Here is a 19842-nt window from a genome sequence, read left to right on the forward strand (position 1 = left end):
CAGCAATGCCCCTCTGCCATGTACATTGGCCAAACCGGACAGTCCCTACGTAAAAGAATAAATGGACGCAAATCGGATATCAGGAATGGTAACATACAAAAGCCAGTAGGAGAACACTTCAATCTTCCTGGACATTTTATAACAGATTTAAAAGTAGCTATACTTGAACCAAAAAACTTGAGAAACAGACTTCAAAGAGAAACAGCAGAACTAAAATTCATTTGTAAATTTAACACCATTAATTTGGGCTTGAATTAGGGACTGGGAGTGGCTGGCTCATTACAAAAGCAGCCTTGCCTCTCCTGGAATTGACACCTCCTCATCTATTATTGGGAGTGGCTTACATCCACTCTGATCGAATTGGCCCTGTCAACACTGGTTCTCCATTTGTGAGGTAACTCCCTTCTCTTCATGTGCCATTATATAATGCCTGCATCTGTAATTTTCACTCCATGCATCTGAAGAAGTGGTTTTTTACACATGAAAACTTATGCCCAAATAAATCTGTTAGTCTTTTAAGGTGCCACCTGACTCCTTGTTGTTTCAGCTGCCGGGTGGCACGCCTGCCGTGGCAGACAGGGCTTTGTTCTTAAAACATGGCCCAGATATTTCCTCCTCCTTTTCTGGATAGCTTTAGAGATAAGGGGTTGTTGAACTCTGACAAATTTGGGCATTTGTTATTTAATACCTAGTATTTTTCAAAGGAATTTTGACATCTGTCTGTAAGTGGTGGATTTGATAGTCTAGTGAGTAATTTGTTTAAATGTAATGTTTAATATAAGGAAGTATTTTTTCCCCCAATGCACAGTCAACTTGTGAAACTTATTGCCAGGGGATGTTGTGAAAGCCAACAGTATAACTGAGTTCAAAAAAGAATTAGATAAGTTCATGGAGGATAGGTCTGTCAATGGCTACTAGCCAAGATGGTCAGGGACACTACCCCATGCTGTGGGTGTCCCTAAATCTCTGACTTCCAGAAGCTGGGATTGGCTGACAGGGGATGGATCACTCGATAATTGCCTGGTCTCTTCATTCCCCCTGAAGCATCTGGCACGGGCCATTGCTGGAAGACCGGATACTGGGCCATTAAGGACCATCGATTTGACACAGTATGGTCATTCTTATATTCTAATTAAACACTTTTGTATCAGAAAAATCTTTGTCTGCTAACCACCAAAATCTTCTCAGCTGGAGAGAAACAAGCGCAAAAAAAAAGCCACCAGTTAATGCAAATCAGTTTCCAACCCAGGGGGGCCTGTTGATCGGCCTCGAAAAAACATTCTAGAGACTTGTGCTGGCATCTGGGGCCTTGTCTGCATTTGAGAGATGCAGTATACTTGTGCCGTTGTTGCTAAAACTGGTTCTGCTCCCCCAGTGTGAACAAAATTGGGAGGAGCCCTCACGCAGACTGGCTGCTGCTGACATTGTAAACGGTATGGATAAAATCCTGGCCTCATTGAAATCAGTGGGAGGTTTGCCATTGATTTCAGTGGAGCCAGAATTTCATGCTGTGTCCTACAACCCTGCTTCAGTTTCCCCAGTGTAGAGCTTGGAGATTATGGTTAGGTGAGGGAAATGGGACACAACTGGTGTGGGACTGTCACCATTTTCAATTACTCTAGGTCGCTTCTGAGGAAAGTCTCATCGATTGGGAGCCCTTGTGTAAAATGATTTTTCTGATGTATATTTCAAAGAGAGACTGCTAAAGTTAATGGGTCCAAAGCATTACCTGCTTTGGAAATTACACATCTTTTATATGATCCTCATTAATCTATGTGCTGCCAGCAGTGTTCTGGGCACTTCCATGCAGTACTTCCTGCCAGATCTCTAAAAAGGATGTTTTTTCACCAAAGTCAGGCCTACAGACTGACTTTAAATTAAAACGACACTTCTAGCAACTTTACAGAACCAGTCCAGGATGCGTGTGTGTGATGAATTTCAGCATCTCTCCTATTCACAGGATTCTCTTTGGAAGTGCTCAGAGCACTAGGATATCTCTTGGGGTCTCCGACAAAGACCAGGCATGCACCAAACTCAGAACTGGGGGAATGTGCTGTGCGCACGTATCAAAATCCCATCTCGTGGGTCCCTTTTTTTTGGTCTGCTGGCGTTGAGAGTGTCCTTTAAAGAGAACACTTCCATTTAAATAGCGAGGAACTTCATTATTGCCAGAGGAATGGTGATAACAGTCTGAAAAATATGTAATAGTGTTAAAGGTTTTGGCCTCATCCCGCTTTTTGTCTCACCCAGAGTTGGCAGCCCATTGGAGAACGTGGTTATAAAAGACGTGAAGGAGAACCCAAAAGGTTCCGTTGATTTGAGGAACAAAGTGATGTCCTTCTGAGAGACACTGAGGGCAGTTTTAGTTAATGCAAGAACTTTATTCGTTATTAATTATTATTTATTTTATTTTTACGGTTTGAAAAGTTCAAGCGCACCCCCTCCTGGAGATTTGACTTTGCTAACAAAACAAATGAGAAGATAAAGTCAAGATCAGCTCAGGTCTTCCTTGGCCTCGCTGCTCTCAGGGTTCCTTCTGCTCAGCACACCCCCTAGATCGTGTCTCCCCCTAGAGGAAAACACGCTCAACTTCCTTTATGTTTAACTAATGACACCTTAGTCAGTGAAGCAACAAAATCCACGTAACACTTTCCTAGCCATTTCAGGCAAACCTTGCAAGCCTGTTACAACCCCACTTTTATAAATGATACAGACTTAAAAGCAGCCATGAGTACAGTATGACAAAAAATCTATTTGTAGGAGGGCATCTGCAACAATGCCTGACCCTGCGATTTGATGAGTATTCTCAGTACGCATTTGATTGCACTGGGAGTTGCTTAGTAATTTGCATGAAATCCTAACAGTTTATACTTTACTAATTCCAAGTGTCGGTTGCCAAAGATTAGCCCGTTGGTGTTTAGTTACTGGTTGTGCAATTGAACATGACATTAGAAACACTCTTTTTCCTTTAGCGAACTGGAAATTTCTGGAATGAAATGGCCAGGTGGGTCTATTTTGGAGAAAATGCAACATTAACTGAAACAGAATGTAACTAAACTTTTTTCTAGCGGGAGTTATTTTTACTCTAATGGCAGTGCCATTGCTGCATAAAAGTCCATTGTAAAGATCTCGCTACAGGCGTGAATGTGGAGAATGAAAGGTGTGAAGATTTCTAGCAATAGCATTTTATTTCCAAACAAGAAAGGCTGAAGGAATTGTATTGGGTAAAGTAATCTCAGGAGCAGTTTCAAATTCCTCAGGATAAAAGTCAACAGACGTTCCAGTGGATGTGGAAATGGAAAGAAAATAAGCAGCCTATAATGTAATAGTTGCTTGGCACAGTATAGTCCCGAGTCATGATAGAGAACTGTGATCTTAAAATTGTATTATTTTATCTTGAAAAATGTCTCAATGTAATGAATACGCTTGAATCTAGGTTTGTGGGTTTTTTTGCAAGTCCTAAAGCTTCAGACCAGTCTCTTGGCAATTAGCAGCTCCTTGGTAATATATACTTTAAGAAAACAGGATTCTGATTTTAATTATCTTTGTGCACCAGAGTCTGGGTGTTGAAATATTTTAACACCCTCCCTGCTCAGCAGTTGCTGTTTGTTATTTAGTGTTAGAGCAGAACATGAAATGTTGAACTGCAATGGTGGGTAGACAGAATTTGCCCCCGGGGACTGGGCAGAACAACAGGAAACTTGAGAGGTGCCACAGGGTGTTTCAAGGCTGGCTAGAAAAGCGCCATATCCTTCAAGTGAAATGATCGGTATTTCAGAGTCTTACTTTGAAAAGTAGCTACGTAAATGGCAAATTTCCTTTCTGTTATACTTGGAGGCTTAAGTGGCAAAAATAATGCAACTGTGGAACTGATCTTTATCCTCTTATCTCCTCAACTGAGAGTGAACAAGCCACATTTGATTCCTGTCTGTATATCAGCAGAATTGTTTACTGAACTCCAGCAGTTTCCCCTGTGCCAAGCCCATGGCAGACAATGGGGGTTGTCACTGGCAGTGTAGTTTGGCCTGCAGAACCTTTGTTACTGGTGGTGATATGCAAGATCCTGGCTTGCTTCTTGGAACGCATGCTGAGTTTGCAAGTCCAACAGTTGAGGGATTGGGGGCTTCTTTAACTCATAAACTAAATGCATTTGATATGGAAACCCGTTGGTGCATTTACAGAAAACTTTCACATCAAATGGACTGAATGTGATTGTTTTCAGGAGGATCCCTCCTCTCTTTAATTGCTTTGGGCCTGACCCAAAGCCTGGTGAGGTCCCCCCCCCCCCCCCCCCCCCGATTTTTCACCCTGCTTTTGTATCAATCAAATAACTTGTTTTATTAGGAAAACACATTACATTGCATGAGATATATGTATTACGATAATACATTAGTCTGTGTGTATATGCAAAGCTGCCTGTTGAAGTAAAGCTATATGTATTAGTCTAGAACAGTGTTTCCCAAACTTGGGACACCGCTTGCGTAGGGAAAGCCCCTGGTGGACCGGGCCGGTTTGTTTACCTGCCGCATCCGCAGGTCCGGCCGATCACGGCTCCCGCTAGCTGCGGTTCGCTGCTCCAGGCCAATGGGAGCTGCTGGAAGCAGGGGCCTGTACGTCCCTCGGTCCGGGCCGCTTCCAGCAGCTCCAATTTACGGTTCAGAACACAAGGAATTATTCAAAAGTTTAAAACAAAAACAGGAAAAAAGGATTAAGTTGAATGTATGTGCTACAAATGGTGGGGCCCAATTATTAAATCTAAATATTTATAGACTAATAGTTCTATGTCTACAACAGTAAACTGTTTATTCAAATAAAAAGTTTTATTTGGGGATTAGAGATGTATTGTTTTCTCAAACTCAGAGGTGGCTGTTTTAGTTCTGCGGCAAACCACATTGAATTCCATTAATCGAAGCATTAATCTACTGCAGGGTTCTCAAACTTCATTGCACTGCGACCCCCTTCTGACAACAAAAATTACTACACGACCCCAGGAGGGGGGACCAAAGCCTGAGCCCCCGCAAGTCCTGCAGCCCCAGACAGGAGGGCCAAAGTCAAAGCCTGAGCCCTATTGCCCCGGGCACGGGGGCCAAAGCCGAAGCCACAGGGCTTCAGCCACAGGCGAGGGGGCTGTAACCTGAGACCCGCCACCCCAGGCTCCAGCTTCGGCCCTGGACCCCAACAAGTCTAACGCCAGGCCTGGCGACCCCATTAAAAAGGGGGTCACGACCTAAGTTCCCTCTAAGCTACATGGCTGTGCAGCTGCCTATTAAACCCCGTGCAGGGGAGAGGCACCCCTCCCCGCCAGCCCCAGCATAGACCTGCCCTGGTCTTACCAGGGCTGCGGGAGAGGAGCCCCACCCTCAGCCCAGCCTGGCCTAGGTCCGCCGGAGCTACCAGGGAGAGGAGCCCCTTCCCGCCTGCCGAAGTGCGGACTTGTCCGAGCCGGGGAAGAGGAGCCCCTCCCTCTGCCTAGCCGTGCCGGAGTTGCCATGGCTGGGGAGAGGCGCCTCTCCTCCAACCCCGAGCTGCTGCGGTGAGAGAAGACTGGGGGGAGTCCTTTCTCCCCACCGCAGCCCCAGGGCAGCCTGTACCCTGAACCCCAACTCTCTGCCCCAGCCCTGAGCCCCCTCCTTTCCCACAAACCCCTCAGCCCCACCCCAGAGCCCGCACCCCCTCGCACCCCAACCCTCTGCCACAGCCCTGAGCCCCCTCCTGTACTCCAAACTCCTCATCCCCAGCCCTACCCCAGAGCCTATACCCCCAGCCAGAGCCCTCATCCTCCAACACTCTGAACCCCTCGGCCCCACCCCCACGATATGAATTTTGTTATGTGCACCAATATGAAGGTCACATATCCCCTCATATTGATGCACATAACAAAATTCATTCCGCACATGGATGTAAAAAATTAGAGGGAACACTGGTCACGAACCACTTTGGGGTCCCGATCCAGAATTTGAGAAATGCTGATCTACTGAATACTTTCCCCCATCCTTCTGTCCACCAAAATAAACCTTGATATTTACCCTGCAAAATTAATCTTTTTCCCACCGATTTTTACCTGTTTTTGTTATTGTAGTAATAAACATTGATAAATTCCTGGGAAAAATTAAATAAAATAAAAACTGAAAACAAAGGGACTTACAGATAAACCACTGAGGGACAGAGAAATCTAGTGATTTGTCTAGGACTAGACAAGAAGTCATTGGCAGAGTTGAGAAATGAATCGAGATCTTCTGAATCCCCATTTGGTGCCGTTCCCGCCAGTCCATCTTTTCCCTGGATAGCCTACTGCAGGGTGGGGGAGGGGTGTGGTGTGTGTTGTGAGGCACAAAACCGAACAGCACCGGTTTTTAGCTGCCTGGGAAGTGTAAATCAAGTTGAACACTTTATCCTCCCTTGTCGGGTTATAACCCTTTAGGAATTCTCAATGTGGAAACGCGGGAGCCCCGTGCCTGCTAGAATGGCTGCTTGTGACTCTAAAACTGCCTCTCGCTTTCTCCCCAGGGCGCAGGAGTTACACCTGAGAGCCGAGCCCCACTCCTATCTCTCTGACATGAGCAAACAGTCAGAAATAGAGTTCATTGAAACAAAACGACCGCGGCTAGACCTGCTGCAAGACTCGCTGATGCGGCACTCGCCTCTACTCAACCAAAATCAGCAGGGAGGGACGGAAGATCTCTCAAAGGTAAGGAAAAGAGCCCCACACAGCCTTAGGGCGCTAAGCAGGTGCAGACCATGTGTTATATGGCGCCTGTGGGAATTGCATTTGCTTTACTGTCTGGCTCCTACAGGTTTCCTATGGGTAAGATTAAGATTTTATCACAGTTACTTTTAGTGAAGGTCAGGGACAGGTCACGGGCAATAAACAAAAATTCACAGAAGCCTGTGACCTGTCCCTCGTTTTTACTAAAAATAACTGTGACAGAAGGGGCTGACGGGGAGATGAGAGCCTGAGCCCTGCTGCGGGGGGCTCCAGCACCTGCGGCAGCTGGGAACATTGGGTGCCCGCAGCGGCTGGAAACTGCGGGGGCCCCCACCAGCTGACAGCTCCAGCCCCGCCACCCTGGGCTGAAGCAGAAAATGTCTGAGGTCTCTGGAAATCACAAAATCCGTGACCTCTGTGACATAATCTTAGCCTTACCTATGGGGCCTGTAATTCTGTAGTTCCTTGAAAGCTCCATGCACCATTTGATGCAATACAGCCTTGATGGCTCTAGCATTCTGCTAGATGTTGTCAGGGCTGGATGCCCTGTTCTAAGGGGTGTAGGTTTTCATTGTAACTAGTATAATATGCATGCGTTTACTAGGCTGTTAGACATTCCAGTCACTAGAGCAGCTTGACGCTGCCCTTGACCCCGCATGGCGTTGGGAAGCCCTGCTCCTCTGGATATTGGGCCCTCTGATGTAATTTTACTTGATCTTTTTCTTTCATCCTGTCTGTCTATTTGCTAGCTGTGTGTGAAGTGTTCTGGGGCTGGCTGGTGGCTCTGTTCCCCTCATTACAGTTGTACTTCCCTTGCTGTGAACATTTCTGAGTCATCTCGATGAAGGAGAATAAGTTACACACACTGAACGGCGGGAAGAGCAGCCCTTTATAATCTTACACAATGAAGCCTCCCTCATCCGAACCTCATTTAACAAAATAACTCATTTGTCTGAAACGGCACTGCCTCCCCATGTAATAACTGTGATTTAAAAATCCCCAGCTTAGTGAACTCCTGCTTATTTGGATCAGTTTTGATGCTGCGTTTGGATAAACAGCATTTGACTTTTCCCTCAGTCTGAAATTCTGTCCAGATTCATGTCTCTCTGCGTTGGCAGACAGATGGCATTAGCCTGATCGAGCCATAGCTCATTTTTATGGTGCATCTAATTCTGGGCTGTCGATGTGAGTTCTTTGGACTCTGAGCCCGTTGATTAATAAAACTGGACCCAAGTTGCATTGAAAATGAATAGGTTAAGTATCCAAATCTAGGGGTAACGTGTGTGCGTTTCACGCTAATTGCTTTCCCGCTTGGGAGTGCCAGAACATTGTGATTTCTCCTGATCTAGAGGCATGGGCGACCATGGTTGCAAACCTCCAGTAATGGAGATGCCACCTAAGAAAGAGAACGGCATTGTTCGGCTTCCAGGGGAATCTCATCAAGCCGTCCTGAGCGGGAAAGACATGTAGTTTCAACTAGAAGGGTGCAAAGCTGGAGAGAATGAGGATGTTCAGGGATCCCAGAGGACTATTATGGTGGACCTCCCTGGTGGTGGCGGAGAAGCTCTGGAATGAAACTGATACAACCGGTGCTCTGATGGCTCAGATCCCTGTATAATTAGTGAAAAGTGACAGAGTCCTGGGGCACCTTATAGACTAACAGACGTATTGGAGCATAAGCTTTCGTGGGTGAATACCCACCTCGTGTATAACTAGTGAGACTCCATTGGAAAGGGGTAGAGCAGTCTGCACTTAATGACCAGTACTATGTGGGACTAGGACACCTTCCCCAAGTGAATCAGATCTCTCCCCTACAGCCTTGATAGTATTTTCCTCTGAAATAACCCTTCCTGGGCACCCTAGCCCCTTGCATTCCACAGCCACTACTGTTCCAGAAAGCATCATCAATGAGGAGTACTGTGACCACCCCGGAGTTTTTCTTTCAACACCATTGGGATGGAACCACATGTTCAGCTGACTGCTGGATTAGATATCTTGTGATGGGGTGGAAAACAAACCCTTCGGTTATGTGGTTTAAAGCAAAAAGCTCTTGTGGAGAAACTGTCACAAGCTTCTCTATCTACACATTATTTCAGTCAACACTTTTGAAGGCCAAGACTATAACAGGGTTCAAAAAATAACTAGATAAGTTCATGGAGAATAGGTCCGTCAATGGCTATTAGCCAGGATGGACAGGGATGGTGTCCCTAGACTCTGTTTGCCAGAAGCTGAGAATGGGTGATATGGGATGGATCACTTGAGGATTCCCTGTTCTGTTCATTTCCTCTGGTGCACCTGGCATTGGCCTCTGTCGGAAGCCAGGGTACTGTGCTAGATGGACCTTTGGTCTGACCAGTTTGGCCGTTCTTATGATGTTTTCCAGAGAGAAATGTATAAGCTAAGCCACTTGGAAGCCTTAGCTAATGAGTATAGAGAGAGAGCAGTTGCTTCTTGGTCTGTGACACGTCTTATGGTCATTTTCTGGGAGTGTCAAGTGTTTGTTTAAAAAAAATAGATCAGTGAGATACAATTCAGGAGAAATATGCTCCTACTGGAGGGATTTGAAATTACAGGATCTGCTATTTCAAACTGGTGGGAATCTTAGTGGAGCCTGAAATCACCATTTGAAAATTTTCTTTGTTCCATCACCCAGGAAATGAAATTAAGTGATCTCTCTTAACCCCGTACTATGGATTGCTGATTGTCCTCAGCTCCCACTGAAGTGGAGGGGAGGTGAGGGCTTCCAACATCTCTTGAAAGCCTAGTACAGGTGTGGTGCTAGAACCCTTCATCCCAGAAGATCCATCGTATGCCTTTTCAGTGCCATATAGACCAGGTTGGATGGGACCTCTGGGTTTATCTAGGCCATTTGCCCCCATAATAGGGTAGAAGACAGCCTGTTCTAAACCAAGAAAGGCCACCTTTGGCACTCACTGGTGTCAGTGTACATCTAAAATAACTACTAGCCTTCATGGAGTTATTCTAATCCATTCTTATAGGCACCCCAGCTCGCTCGTCTAATTAAATCTTCAGCAATATTTCTCCACTCCTGGCAGAGTTACACTGACTTCTGATCTGAAGTAAATCTTCACTAGTATGACCACCCTCTGCCTGGGTGTGTGGCTGAAGGGAGTACCTCTTGTACATGCTGGCCTGGGATTCTCTCCTTTTGCTGCCAGTGACTTCTTCATGAGTGACTGTGAAGATCCCTTCTGTGGATGCTGTCAGCTTTCCCACATAGCACTGTGACTTTGCGAAATGGCGCATTGTATGTGTCTCCTCGGGTCCTTGTTGCTAATCCCCGCTTAGCACTGTCCTTGCAGACACTTGGCCTTTGCTGTCACACTGCTTATTTTAGCACCACCTTAGTGTTCACACTTATTCATCATTCCCCTTGGTTCTTACAAGTTTATCTTTGCTAGCTTTGCTCCCTCCTCCCCCACGTGTTTCATGTGCAGATGAACGGATGTCTCCGTTGCTGTGTATTCACCAGCCATGCAGACGAAAGACAGCACGCCTTGAGTCTCTGCATTGATCCTAGCGGTGGAGGAGATTTTCATGTACCTATATAGATTATACATACATAGGCAGCATGGCTGAATCTCTGTAAACTGGAGATAATACTGGCCTCCTTTGGGATCTAGTGAAGAAAAAACATTACAGAAGAGCTGGGTGGTGGTATTATTATTATTACTCAGATGCTCCCTTGGAATTGTGACTTCCATTGTTGGCTAGTTCTTTTATTGCTTGTCTTTGTACATAAAATGTTTTTGTTTCAGACCAATAACTCCTAGAATAATAATGGGGAGGGGGCATTATGAAAAGGTGGTGGCACCCAGGCTAAGACATAGGTTTGACAGAACCAAAGTGTTGAGAACTAAAGGGGTTATGATTTGATGTAGATTTAAAAAAAATATTTAAAATTACCAAACTAATAAAATAAACTTGTAATGACACGTTCAGGCGAACAATTGATTTGCCAAGTTTCACTCTGACTGCACGTTCCCGAGACCAGGTCACAATAAATTCCTGGAAAACAGGGTTTACAATGGAAAAGGCAGTAGCCCATTAACTAATGCTTTGAATGCAGCCCTGCAAGGGATTAAAGACCTCTTCTAAGGCATTCAATAGTCCTGTTTCCTGTGTTTTCCTATTCATTTCTCTTCCATTGTGCGGTGTCTTGGCAGTGCCACTCCGAGCTAGACTTCCTCAAATAAATCTTTCCCTTCCTCTGTGAGAGGCGGCCGTGGGTTTAGAAGTAACTGAAATTCAAGGTTAGTGACCCCTACAGGCTCAGCTGTCCATAAATCTCAAACTCCAGTGACCTCTCACCCACTAACTGCTCGCCCACGCTAGGGCCCAGCTAGAGATTCAGGTGAGATGTCAGGAGTGTGGTTAGGGCTTGTATGCAGGGCAGGTCTGCAACCTGCCCTGAACTTGCTAATGCAGCTAGTCGGAACGGTTAGTTGGTAAACTACCAGCTGTGTTTTCTGTTCTGTTTTTTTTCTTCATGGCTTTGTTATGGGAACGTTCATCTGTTTCTGGGATTAACCTCTCAGAGTTTCCAGTGGGCTGGGTCTCACCGCTATTAATGAAACTGGCTGGAACTTGTGTTGACCTTGGCAGAGGCCCCAGTTGGCTAGGAGGTGACTGGCAGAAGCATAATCCCTAATTGAGTAATCCAGCCCAAGGGGGTGTGGACGCCACAGCTCTTTGAACTCGGAAAGCTGCGGCATTCAGGCAGGATGCGTAGGAGGAGCGGGGCATTCAGAAACTCGCTGAGCCCCATGGCCTGCCTTTGAATTCATGAGGAAAAGTGAGGTGACACCTCTGCTCCATCCGCTTGTTGGTAAGGGGTCCAGGTTGTGGGAATGGCCCCAGAAAGCCATGTTTGGAGAGAGCTGCATTAAAACCCAAGGCCCTCTTCTGATTTATTACTTTGGAACAACAGTGCAAAATGGCTGAGTAATAAAACAAGTCTGACAACAGGAACTATCACCGAAGTGCCTTTCTGTAGCCACTGGGCTTGTGACTTGTACCCAGAGCCTCCGCTCACTTTCGACTTCCCCTCTCTGATTTTGTTTAGACCACGTAGATCCAAGCTTAGTAACTAGGACTTCTTTTAATGAGGCTGTGGTCACTGTGGTGCCTCCTGGCTTATGCACGCCGTCCTTTAGTTCAGGACAGGTAATGGCAGCCGTCGACAGAAGGGATTGTGTGTCTGATTGTGATCGGGTCAGATATTGCATGCTAATTGGGATCATACCAGGACACTAGTTGGATGGGAGACCTGCAGGAAGTCCCCAGGCTGCTGCGGGTATTGGGGATTCAGCAAATGATGCTTTTCCATCCGAGCACACGCTGTTGCACTAGGCGGCACTGTGCTGGGGTGTGGTTTTACTGGACCCATGAAAGGCCAGTTACCTACAGCATCATGCCCTGAAGGTTTTGCAGGCAAGGAGGAGTAGAATTGCTGTTTCCAAAGCTGGCTCTTGGTGTCTATACTTGGTGTATCTTTGGGCAGACCCAGTAGAGAGCATATATCTGGCCTCTGCGCTGTCTTAAAAAGAAAGATACATCTATTCACATCAGTTTAATCTAGAAAGTGGCATCAGGACATGCAGTTGAGCAGATGTAGGAGGGTTCTGCAGCATGCAACATATTAATCCATCTGCCTGGCTTTTGCTTGGGCTGTTTATGTGTGTGGTTAAAAATCCGATTATAAAAATGATTCGCTCTTGGGTGGGGGAGAGCTGATGGTGGAGGAAGGGTTTGGGATTAGGAATGAGATGATTCAAAATGATTTCTGGGAAGATGAATGGCTTGTTGGCTTTCTGTCTCATTCCAGACATATTTAAAAGCTGAAATGTTTGCATTGCTTGTGTTTTTGTACTGCAAACACTGCTGGCTAGCTTGTCTTCTCCCCTTTCTTCTTTTTTCCTCCTCCTGGATGGATTAATTTTTATTGTAATACAAACACATGTGTGTTGGTGTAGTGCTTTTGGCTGCTTCTGGCCTGCTACATATTTCATCCTTCACCTGCTTTTGCATGTGCTGACCTGTGTGTGCGTGTGTGTGTGTGTGTGGCTTGCTGTGGTTGTGGAAAATACCCATTAAGTTGCACGGACAGGAATTGTTTGAGCCACCACCACAACGCAATTATTGTGGGTCAAATGCGTAGGCTCATTTGTCAATAGCATGCACTGTACAAACACGGGGGAGAGAAAGTCAAAAAAGAATATTGTGTCCAATTCAAACTGTAGTCAGGCAGAATGTAAATACCCGAGCTGGAACTTGCCAAGGACACTGGGGTTAGCACCCTGACATGGCAAAAAGTGCTATCCGTGGTCTTTAATGACTACACATAATCAGGACTTTGGTTTAACTTGTCATCCAAAAGACAGCCCTGTCAAGAGAGCCATGAATCATGTCGAGTAGGGTTAAAGATGCCAACGCAATGAGAAACTCCATCAGGGAATTATTCACCTGGAAATTTGTGCCTGGAATGCAGGTTTTTATTTCTCACTTCCTTCTGCTCATTTATGGTGATTGACGCTGAAAACAACCATTTAAATTGCCTTTCAAACCATAACTGTGGAAAAGAGATATATGTTAAGGTTGGCTGCTTTTTGGGAACCTGCCTCATCGTTTACATAATTAGACCTTTCTGTTCTGTTCAATCAATATTACAAGGTTTGTATAGTGTGACATCTCACCTAATCCGCTTGGGGTGAAAGAAAACCCTTTAACTTCATACACTGTGCCTCTGTAATTGGAAGAAATATTGCTAGATTTTCTGCTTCTGAAGGGAAATGTTACAAGCTGTGTGTGCTGCAGATACATGTGTGATTTTATATATGTAGATGTATGGTAGCCACAAGGCTTTTGAAATCTGGCTCCTTAATGACGAGCTCGCTTAAGCACTGAAATTCTCATACACTAAACAGGTTTAGGCTGGGTTAGTAGTTGGATGGGGATCTTTTAGGGAAGACCCAGAGTAGTGGTGGCTAGAGGCAAACAACAACAAACAGGGTAGTTTGGAACCAAAACTGACTGACTTATTTATTTATTTATTTATTTGGTTTTTCTGCCCAAAACCAAACAAAAAAAAAACCGTACGCACATTTTGAACATTGTTTGACAATTAAATTTCGTTTTGAAATGAAATGTTGAATGGTTTGTTTAGAAAATGTCAAGACCCTTTCCAATCCCCCCTCCCAATCTTTTTCTGTCTGAAACTGTTTGCCGCATTCAGCCTGGAAAATGCATTTTTTGGCTTATGATTTGCTGACACTCCCCCCCCCCCCCCCCCAAGCTCTGAGAGTGACTTGGGAGGTGGTTTTGTTCCCAGAGTGCCAATAAGGCCCCAGCAGAGTGGGTTTTTTGGGGGGACGGGGGGTATTTTCATTTCCAACACTGCTGAGTTGGAGTGCAATTTTTCTTTTTTAAGAAAAGGTTCTTTGCGTTTATGGTAATTAACAACCCAAAAGTGCACATGGCATCATTTTGCGTTTGCCCTAGTGCAATGAAGGCAGGGACATTTTACCTTCTTCAACTCCTCCAGAAGTTTCACAGTCATCTGGCATACTCCACTTCTCCCGAGCTGTTATGTAGGCTTTCTTCATGCTCTACCGGATTAACATATGGAATGTTGCTGCAGGTCAGTGATGGGAGAAGTGCTCCCGTCCCCTGTACAGGGTATGGTTAGTAAAGACCATGAAGCAGTATAAGCTAATTTGGAATTCTCTTTCCCATGCACATATGTCTAGTGATGGCCACTATCTGGACACCTTCCCCTCCCCTCTCGACCAGTTTGTTCTGTCTTTGTTCCAGGGTGGTGCCCCCTTTGGGTTTGTACAGCACCTAGCGCACTGTGGGCGTTGCTGGAAACGAATAACACACAGTGGTGATACCATACTGAGTCCACACGTGTTACTGTGCAGCATTTGTGTGCGTGTCCCGAAAGAAGTCCGCGTTTGGTGTGACTCAGGCTGGATGCATTTTGCACACTGGGCTGGCGTGTGTATTCCACACTGAATCCTTTCCGTCATAGCAGCTGGAATATAGCAGAGGGGATTGTGTAATTGTCAGTGCTGTTCGCTTACTCTGGTTGAGGAAAGGAAAGACAGAGCTGGGTTTAGCAGAGAACGGCAGCTGTCCTCTGCACGTTCATATTTAATGCAGTGACATCCCTTGCTGAAGCTTAGTGACTTCACCTCATAGCACTTCATAGCGGCTTGTCTCTTAACGGCACCCCAAGTGACGAGAACAAAAGAGGGGCTCTCCGGTGCCACAGGCCTGGTTGAATAATACTCAAAAATACCCCATGCTTTGCTTTTTCGATCCAAATCTGCTTTTTTAACGTGGAAGCTGTTTGATTATTTCTTAGCCAGAGAACGAACGTTGCCTTGTTCTGTGATCAAATGCTTTGCCGGCTGAGAGAGCATTGGGTGTGGGGGGGAATCAGAGGCTAATGGACACTGCTGGAATGCTGCTACGTGCTGTATGAGGGTCGTTTGAGGACAAGCTGCCGAGCCTTTTGCTTGTTCAGTCGCTGGCTAAAGACCTAATGCTAGCTCTCAGCACCTCTTTTCCAACAGAGGATTCAGAGTGACAATCTAGGGGTCTCTCCCGGGGTTCAGGGCTGAGGCTGGAACCAGCCTTGTGATTTCATGATCTCCAAACAGAAATAGGAGTTGGGGCGGGGGCAAGTGAGGAAAGAAGCAGCCCCTGAGTTGCCGCCTCTTCTCTCAATCTGTTTCTGCTGGCAGAAGGGAAGGAGAGGTCTTGGGTGGAGGAGGTTCCTCCATCTACCATCCTACGGACAGAGGGGGCAGGAGGGTCAGTTGTGGGGTGCCGAAGGACTGGGGTCCCAAGCACTTATTGCTTTAGCAGTAGCTAAGGCTGGCCCAGGTCCTGTCAGAGGTGCTGTCCTGCTGATATGTTCAACCTAATGGCCTTCTGCCCTCCTTTTGTGGCATGTCTGTGTGGGAGTTAAAGATCCCAGGGGCAAAACCCCAGTTCTGCTCTATACAGCTTCTTATATCAGCTCATCACCGTAGTATCTGTGTTCCTAAGGCCATTATCTCCCCGCAGGTTTTACATTCAAGGCTGCTTGAGAGTTACTGCAGAGCCCACCAGGGCAGTTTAATTTACCCTCACAGTTGCTGTACTAATGGGGGCCGGAGGCTATGGCTACACTGGCCCTTTACAGCGCTGCAACTTTCTCGCTCGGGGTGTGAAAAAACACCCCCCGGAGCGCAGCAAGTTACAGCGCTGTAAAGCACCGGTGTAAACAGTGCCCCGGCACTGGGAGCCGCGCTCTCAGCACTGTAAGCTAATCCCCTTGGGGAGGTGGAGTACCTGCAGTGTTGGGAGAGCTCTCTCCCAGCGCTGGCGCCACGACCACACTCGCACTTCAAAGCGCTGCCGCGGGAGCGCTCCTGTGGCAGCGCCTTTGGAGTTTCAAGTATAGCCAAGCCCCTAGTCTGCTCTCCATTCCACAGGTGTAAATCCGGTGCCAAACCCATCGATAACCGTCTGAATTTCCGCCCAGACAAAGGAGAGGTGATTGCCCTGTTGTAACTAACTCAGTAATGTAAAGCACTTTGGGATGCACTCAGCCTCATTCTGCTCTCACTTAGCCACTTGTACTCCTGTTAACTACACTGATTTCAGGGACGGGACGGGGTGGAGGGGCACCTGGTTTACCCTGCTGCAAACTGAAATCAGAATTATAACCTTTAATAAAACAACTGTTCTGTGCCCTGTTAAAGCTCTGGGATAGTGATGGAGCTAGGTGGTTAGGCAAGTATGTTATTGCATGTTTTGTTGCCTCTTTGGAGCAGCAGACGCCGATCTAGAAGAGTCTGGATATAAACATAGTTAATTTGGGTAGGGGGATACTGGGGTGAAGTTGACAAAACTCCATAATAGGACAGGTGACTAATGTCCTCCTCGGGATGCCGGCATACTGTAATTGTAACAAATCAGCAGCCACCTAGGGTTTTACGGGTGTCGCTCCATGGCCACTTGCAGCTTCATGATGGCAGCAGGAATAGAACTTAGATCTTTCTGCTCCAGGTTGCTGCAAGTGGAGCTAAAGGGTGAGCCATTAGCCTGAGAGAACTAGGTGGGCAGTCCCTAGTCAATCCAGCAGAGGGCGGTGCTACACATACACAATATCCAGTTATCGCAATGTATGCAAATTCCTCTGGCCTGTTTTTAGGTAGGTCCCTGACGCTTTGGGTATTGGCCACCAGATGCAGGGCTAGATTGCTCATTTATTCAATCCATATAATACAGGAGACTGTTTGACTGGAGACAGGTAGCAATGTGTAAACCAGATTTTGGCTTCCTTCCCTGATGTAATCTGAGCCCAGGGGATTAGCACACCTGACCAGGAGTGGCCACAGCTCAAACTGATACCGGAGACTCTCAGAACTCCATCTTGACATATCATCTTTCATGCCTGGGTATGTTTTCTGCCTGTACCATATTTACTGTTACTATTTTATGTGATCTAGGAATGGCTACAGTAGAACCTCAGATTTACGAACACCAGAGTTACGAACTGACCAACCACACACACCTCATTTGAAACCGGAAGCACACAATCAAGCAGCAGCAGAGACACCCCCCCCCCCCAAAAAAAAAAGCAATACAGTACAGTACTGTGTTAAACATGTACTACTAAAAAATAAAGAGAGAGCAGCATTTTTCTTCTGCGTAGTAAAGTTTCAAAGCAGTATCAAGTCGTGTTGAGTTGAAAACTTTTGGAAGAACATCCCTAATGTCTTGTTCAGAATTCTAAACATTTCAGAGTTCTGAACAACCTCTGTTCCCGGCGTGTTCGTAACTCTGAGGTTCTACGGCACTACTTTAAACTTGGGCCTGGTAGAATGTTCTCCCAGAACAAATCACCGTAAAGTTGCCATTAGAACAAGGAGCGTTTCTCCCAGCAGCCCTATCGCAGGGAAACAAGTGGCAGACACCAAAATAAAATGTGCCGAGTTGAGTGGGCAGTCTTGTCGCTGACTCCCACCTGGAGCGCATGAAGGAGCCACCCCGCCTGTGCATCAGTGAATGGGATCACCTCTCAGCCTGGCTGTTGGCTTCACTCTAATTTGTCATCCCCTTTTATTGCTATTTTGGCATGTTTGGGAAATGAAAACTGTAGCAGAGAGGAATGAACCGGGAGCCTGTCAGCTGTGTCTAAGGAACGCTCTTCTGGCCGTGTTCTTTGCCATTCGTGTATCATGTCACCGCATGGTTCTTTTTGTAGCAAGCCCCGCAGCACAGAAGATGGGAGATCTGCTTTACTCTATGCTTGCAGCACTCTAATCCCCAACCACTTCCCCATGGGCTTCCCAGTTCTGGCCTCCCGCTGCACAATTAACATCCCGTTATGATGGTCACCTGCCGTGGCTTTATCCTCAGACCACTGTACTGGAGCACTTCACCACTTACCCTCTTACACTTTCTAGGTTTGCTTTTCAGCCTGCTTCTCCGATTGCTGCTCTGACAGGGGAAGTGCCTCACTTTCATGCTTCCCTACTCCATTAACTGAGGGTGAGCTTTGATGGGCTCTGCTTTGTATCTCTGTCACATGGACACCGTCCTCCCAGTGGACACTTAGAAAAGCCTGTTGTGTTGTGCAAATCAGGCTGTCTTTGTACTGGTGATGTGGCTAACCAGGGCAGAACAGGGTACAGAAACGATGAATAGGTGGCCTTTGTCATATGTTTTTCAAGACTGCGTATATATCATACATACACTCTAGCTCACACTCGGTCAATCACAGCTACAGCTCACAAATAAATATATCGAAACATTTTATGGATGCTATTAATGTGGGCTTTCAATCCTTTAAAGCTGTGTGTGTGGTGTCTTTGTTTATATATAAAAATAATACACATACACACGTATCTTGGTAATTTTCAATGAACAGCTACAACAAAGAATAGGTGTTTATAGATAAACACATGTACATGCTAGATAGGTCTGTATATATGTTGAATATGTATAAATATTCATGCATGTGTAAACTGGTAGTGTGAAGTAACTGAAAACTGTGTCAGATAGTACAGAATGTAAAAATCTGCTCTGTCTAATTCCTTGTAAGCAGTATTTTCAAAGACTTCTTGTAACTCTGCAGTTGAATGATCCTCTCCTACAGCTGCACTAAGAATGGCTCACAGTCTCCGGGAAACTAAATATTGATTTGAGCCGATATGCGTGCACTTCAAGACATCAGCAGTGTTCATGAATGCAGCATAATCTCTGATTGGAGTGGGGCAATTTCATCATAAAGACCCCAAAAGGGAGGTTTATTATTGCTTGCTTCCAAATGCCTGAATTTTATTAGCTTCAGTCATTCTTGGCAGAGCAGTGGAATGGGATTTTATAGTCAGCAAAGGAAAGGCAAACACAGTAATCATTTCACAGCCCTGCGCCTGCCAAACCAAGATGGAAATTCCAGCCTTGGTGGGAAGCTGCCGCTCTGCTAACTGATAATAACAAATTCGTTTGCAAGCTTATCCTCGTTAAAGGATCTGTGGGTTTTTTAAACTTCTTTAGCTAGAAAGCTAGGGGGTGTTTTACACTTGTTGCTGCTGAAATGGAGTGGACGTTGGTTTGCATTTTCAGTGCGTCCTACTTTTTGCAGTCATTAGCAGACTGAGATTCTGCTTTTCCCCTTAGCCCTTAGAAGTCTTTTGATCTGGAGGCCATTTGGCAGCATTTGGTCTTTCAACTGACAGCAAAATAATATTTTTTCTGAGCACGCTGTGAAGTCTGGACAAGGGCTGAATGTAACGCGGGGCATTCGGGAGGGTTTCTAAAGCCGAGGGTTGTTGGCTTCCTCCAAAAGAAATCAATGCAAAAGCAACAATCAGTCTGTCAAACCCAGCACATGAAGGATTTCCCCAGGGGGGTTGCTGTGAAAATCCGGATAGCATGTTAGGCACGTCTAGCTGGTTTGGGAAAAATTCTGAGGACTTGCAGTAGGTTGTTGAAGAGCTGACCTGCTTTTCCAAGCCTTTACCTTAGGTGACCTGCTGACTGGCGGATGTGGAAGCATGCTGATTAAAGAGGCAGTATGTCTCTGTAATGTCATGAGTGAAGGCAGTCGTTGG

The 19842-nt window shown here is 46.0% G+C and overlaps 1 protein-coding gene across 9 annotated transcripts in view; it reads left to right on the forward strand.

Moving 5' to 3' along the window:
- NCOR2 (nuclear receptor corepressor 2) overlaps nt 1-19842 on the forward strand; it is a 395163-nt gene that overhangs the window by 140472 nt on the left and 234849 nt on the right. For all 9 annotated transcript variants that reach the window (XM_054006074.1, XM_054006082.1, XM_054006083.1 and 6 more), the window contains exon 4: nt 6508-6688. In XM_054006074.1, the coding sequence (XP_053862049.1) occupies nt 6508-6688 (181 nt within the window). The remainder of the gene's footprint in view (nt 1-6507; nt 6689-19842) is intronic.

This window comes from Malaclemys terrapin, chromosome 16 (genome assembly GCF_027887155.1).
Source record: "Malaclemys terrapin pileata isolate rMalTer1 chromosome 16, rMalTer1.hap1, whole genome shotgun sequence".
Classification (NCBI taxonomy): domain Eukaryota; kingdom Metazoa; phylum Chordata; order Testudines; family Emydidae; genus Malaclemys; species Malaclemys terrapin.